Source organism: Chrysochloris asiatica, unplaced genomic scaffold (assembly GCF_000296735.1).
Source record: "Chrysochloris asiatica unplaced genomic scaffold, ChrAsi1.0 scaffold00262, whole genome shotgun sequence".
Classification (NCBI taxonomy): domain Eukaryota; kingdom Metazoa; phylum Chordata; class Mammalia; order Afrosoricida; family Chrysochloridae; genus Chrysochloris; species Chrysochloris asiatica.
The window spans coordinates 3,225,688-3,229,012 of NW_006408780.1; the positions used below are offsets into that span (position 1 = coordinate 3,225,688).

At 52.3% G+C, this 3,325-nt stretch overlaps 2 protein-coding genes across 2 annotated transcripts in view; one reads left to right on the forward strand and one right to left on the reverse strand.

The window, feature by feature from the left end:
- The window catches only part of EVC (Ellis van Creveld syndrome), a 101,055-nt gene extending 100,345 nt beyond the window's left edge, over positions 1-710 (reverse strand). Inside the window, exon 1 of the mRNA XM_006874140.1 lies at positions 459-710. Within this exon, the coding sequence (XP_006874202.1) occupies positions 459-710 (252 nt within the window). The remainder of the gene's footprint in view (positions 1-458) is intronic.
- Positions 711-712: 2 nt separating this feature from the next.
- Positions 713-3,325, forward strand: part of EVC2 (Ellis van Creveld syndrome 2) — a 158,481-nt gene continuing 155,868 nt past the window's right edge. Inside the window, exon 1 of the mRNA XM_006874141.1 lies at positions 713-910. Coding sequence (XP_006874203.1) covers positions 713-910 — 198 coding nt within the window. The remainder of the gene's footprint in view (positions 911-3,325) is intronic.

The following is a 3,325-nucleotide window of genomic DNA, read 5'->3' on the forward strand; positions in this document are numbered from 1 at the left end:
TCTTGACTGCTGCTTCCATGAGTGTTGATAGTTGATCCAAGAAGAATGAAAGGCTCCCTGCCTCCAACTGGGAGTGTGAGTGTCTGTGTGTTTGTGTACTGAGCCAATGCAGGTAGTGATTTAAGCAAGGGCTGCTTTTCCCTCTTCCTCCACCTACCAGCCCTGAAGTGCGGGTCCTCCTCACTGCTGCCCCTCTATGCTCTCATGTCTCTCCAAAAGTGTCTCTGGGCGAGGTGTGTGTATCAGGGAAGGCTGCCTGGAGGAGGCGAATCTGAGCTGATATTGAGCAAACTGCTCTGGGGTTGAATTCATTCTAACTCTTGGTGACTCGGTGTGTGTCAAAGTAGAGCTGTGCTCCATCAGGTTTTCCAGTGGCTGAAGTGTTCCAAGTTGATCTGTTCTCTCTGGGTGTACAGGAACCTCTAACCCTTCAGTTAGCAGCCAAACATTTGCACCACCCAGGGGCACTGGAATCTTGAAAGCGTTGGGATGCGGGAGTTTCTGGATCTGATTTGGGCAGGGCCCAGATCTGGGTGGGGTGGGGCCCCGTCAACCGCCCCCCGCCCGCCGAGTCCCGGATGCCAGGTCCCCTCCAGAAAACTTTCGGTGGCCGTGCACACTGAGCATGCTCCGCGGCGGGGCGGGTCCGGGGTCCGGAAGCGTCCGCCACTCGGTTGCTCCGGCCACTTGGGGGTCGCTCGCCCCGGCATCTATGGGTCCCGCGGGCGCCCCCTGGGTGCTAGCCGGGGGTCTCCTGGCCGCGACCCTGGCCCTGCCCACTGGTGCGGTTTCCCTCCGGCGGCCCCTTGGCGCACAGCCTTCCCCCGAAATCCTCGAGGCTCCCGGGGCCAGCGCCGGCCTGGGGGTACCTCCGGGGCTGAATGGAGCGCGCCCTGACCGGACTGAGCAGGTAAGAGCCCCCGAGGCGCTACAGCCCCCAAAAGCCTCAAGTCTAGGTTGGGCGCTCGGCTTGGTCTACTGGGCTCCTTTGTGCTGGGCTGAGTTGGGAAGGAAGGGCAGGTTCTGCCCGGGATCCGTCACCTAGAAAGTAGCTGCAAACTTTGAGGAACTGGGGAGATCCCGCGGGCGTAGTGCTGCGGACTTGAACCGGGAGCCTATGCCCCTTCTGTGTGTCCAGAACTGTAACTTGGGGACCATCCCAGCTCCCTCCCAGAGGTGCAGGATGAGATTTAGGTGTAGTAATGTTACCCTCGGAAAATCCAGCGTTTAAGGTTAACTCCCAGTTGTTGTTAGATGCCATCGAATCAGCACTGACTCATAGCGACCCTATGTACAGCAGAACGAAACATTGCCCCACCTGGGCCAACCTCACAATCGTTGCTACGTCTGAGCCCTTTGCTGCCGCCACTGTGCCAATCCAGCTCGCTGGGCGTCTGCCTCTTTTTTTTTTTCCACTTTACCAAACATGATATCCTTCTCCAGGCACTGGTCCCTCCTGACAATATTTCCGAAGTATAAGAGCCCAAGTCTGGCCATCCTGACTTCCAAGGAGCACTTTGGCTGTGCTTCTGTCTGCTCTTTTGGCAGTCCATGGCACCTTCAGTATTCTTCTCCAACACCATAACTTAAATGCATCAATTCCTCTACTGTCTTCCTTATTCACTGTCCAGCTTTTGCATGCATATGAGGTTATTGAAAATACCATGGCTTGGGTCAGGCGCACCTTAGTCCTCAAGCTGACATCTTTGCTCTTCAACACTTTTAAGAGGTCTTGTGCAGCACATTTGCCTAATGTAATATATTGTTTGATTTCTTGACTGCTGCTTCCCTGAGTATTGATGGTGGATCCCAGCAAACCCCCAGTTGCCATGGGGTGAATTCTAACCCAAGTCTACCATATATGTACAGGAGAGGAGTCCCTGACAAGCAAGGTAAACACGAGCTTACTAGTGCTTAGTTACTAATCGTACGTCACTAAGCACAAGTAAGCTCTTGCTTACCTAATATACTGGATACAGGTGAAACGGTTCACTATAGATTAATAAGTAACATCGTGGCTCTGTAGGATAAGCACTGGACTTCAAACCACAAATTCTGTGGTTCGAGTCCACCAACCACTCCGAGGGAGCAAGATGAGAGACTTTCTACTCTAGTTAACAACAACAGGAGCCCTGGTGTGGTGCTGTAGGTAAGCACTGGACTGTTAACTGCAAGGTCAGTGGTTCAAACCCACCACACACTCCTCGGAAACCCTATACAGAGTCTCTATGAGTCGATGGCACATAACAACAACAACATGATTACCAGGCTTATTGGGTATATGTGAAATGGTTTGGAAATTATTACAGATTAACAAATTGTTGTTAAGTGCCGTTGAGTCCGCTCCGACCCATAGCGACCCCTTGTAGCGTTTCCAAGGAGAGCCACACCAGAACTCCAGATTAATAAGTAAACACAAGTAAACTTATGTTTACCTGGTACATGCAAAACTTCACTCTAGATTAGTAAGTAAGCACAAGTAAGCCCGTGTTTACCTTGCTTACTGGGTATTTGTTGTTGGAGATTGTAAATTTGAAGAGAATTTGATTCTCTCAGAAGGCCGTGTGGGGTATGAGAGAGACTGATACCAGCCAGATCTAGAAGTAAAAATCTTTGATGTGGTGGAAACTTGTTCACTACGGGCTAGCAAGCATGCCCATGGTTACCTTGCTTACTGGTAGTGTGACCGTGAGCAGAACTGCTCCGCAGGGTTTTCAAGGCTGGAACTTTTCAGATCACTGGGCCTGTCTTCAGAATCGCCTCTGGCTGGATTAGAACCGCCAGCCTTTCTGTTTGGAAGGGCACTCTGGGACTCTTGGCATCACTATGGTGAGCCATGCCTGTGAAGAGTAGAGACTGTTGACTGGGTGTTTAGGTCCAGCCCTGACTTCTCTGCCTAAGGAATTTCACAGAGTCTCACCTTTTCCGACTGGGTCCCAAACTTCCAAGAGTACTGAGCCCTGACTGTTGTCTCTCCCAGCCCCTGCTGCCTTTCCTCCAAATGGGCTCCCATGCCTGCCCCTGCCATAGCCCACTGGTCAGACCCCTTCACAAATCCTCGAGTGTCTGTCCCACCCCAGTATGCGTCTTCTGGCATCTAGTCTCTCACAGGTTTCTGTGGAAGACCTGCTCCCCTCTGCTTAATGCCCACCCAGACCCTCATTTCCCCTCCTCTCCTTCATTGCTTCCTGGCCCAGGTCCAGTGTTCTGACCGGCTGACACCTGAGAGGCCTCTCCCAGGTCTCCACCCTCTGGACCAGTCTAGTGGTCTGACCCGATGACAAAACCTGTGGACCCTGGGGCACTTGGTACAGATTTTTTTTTT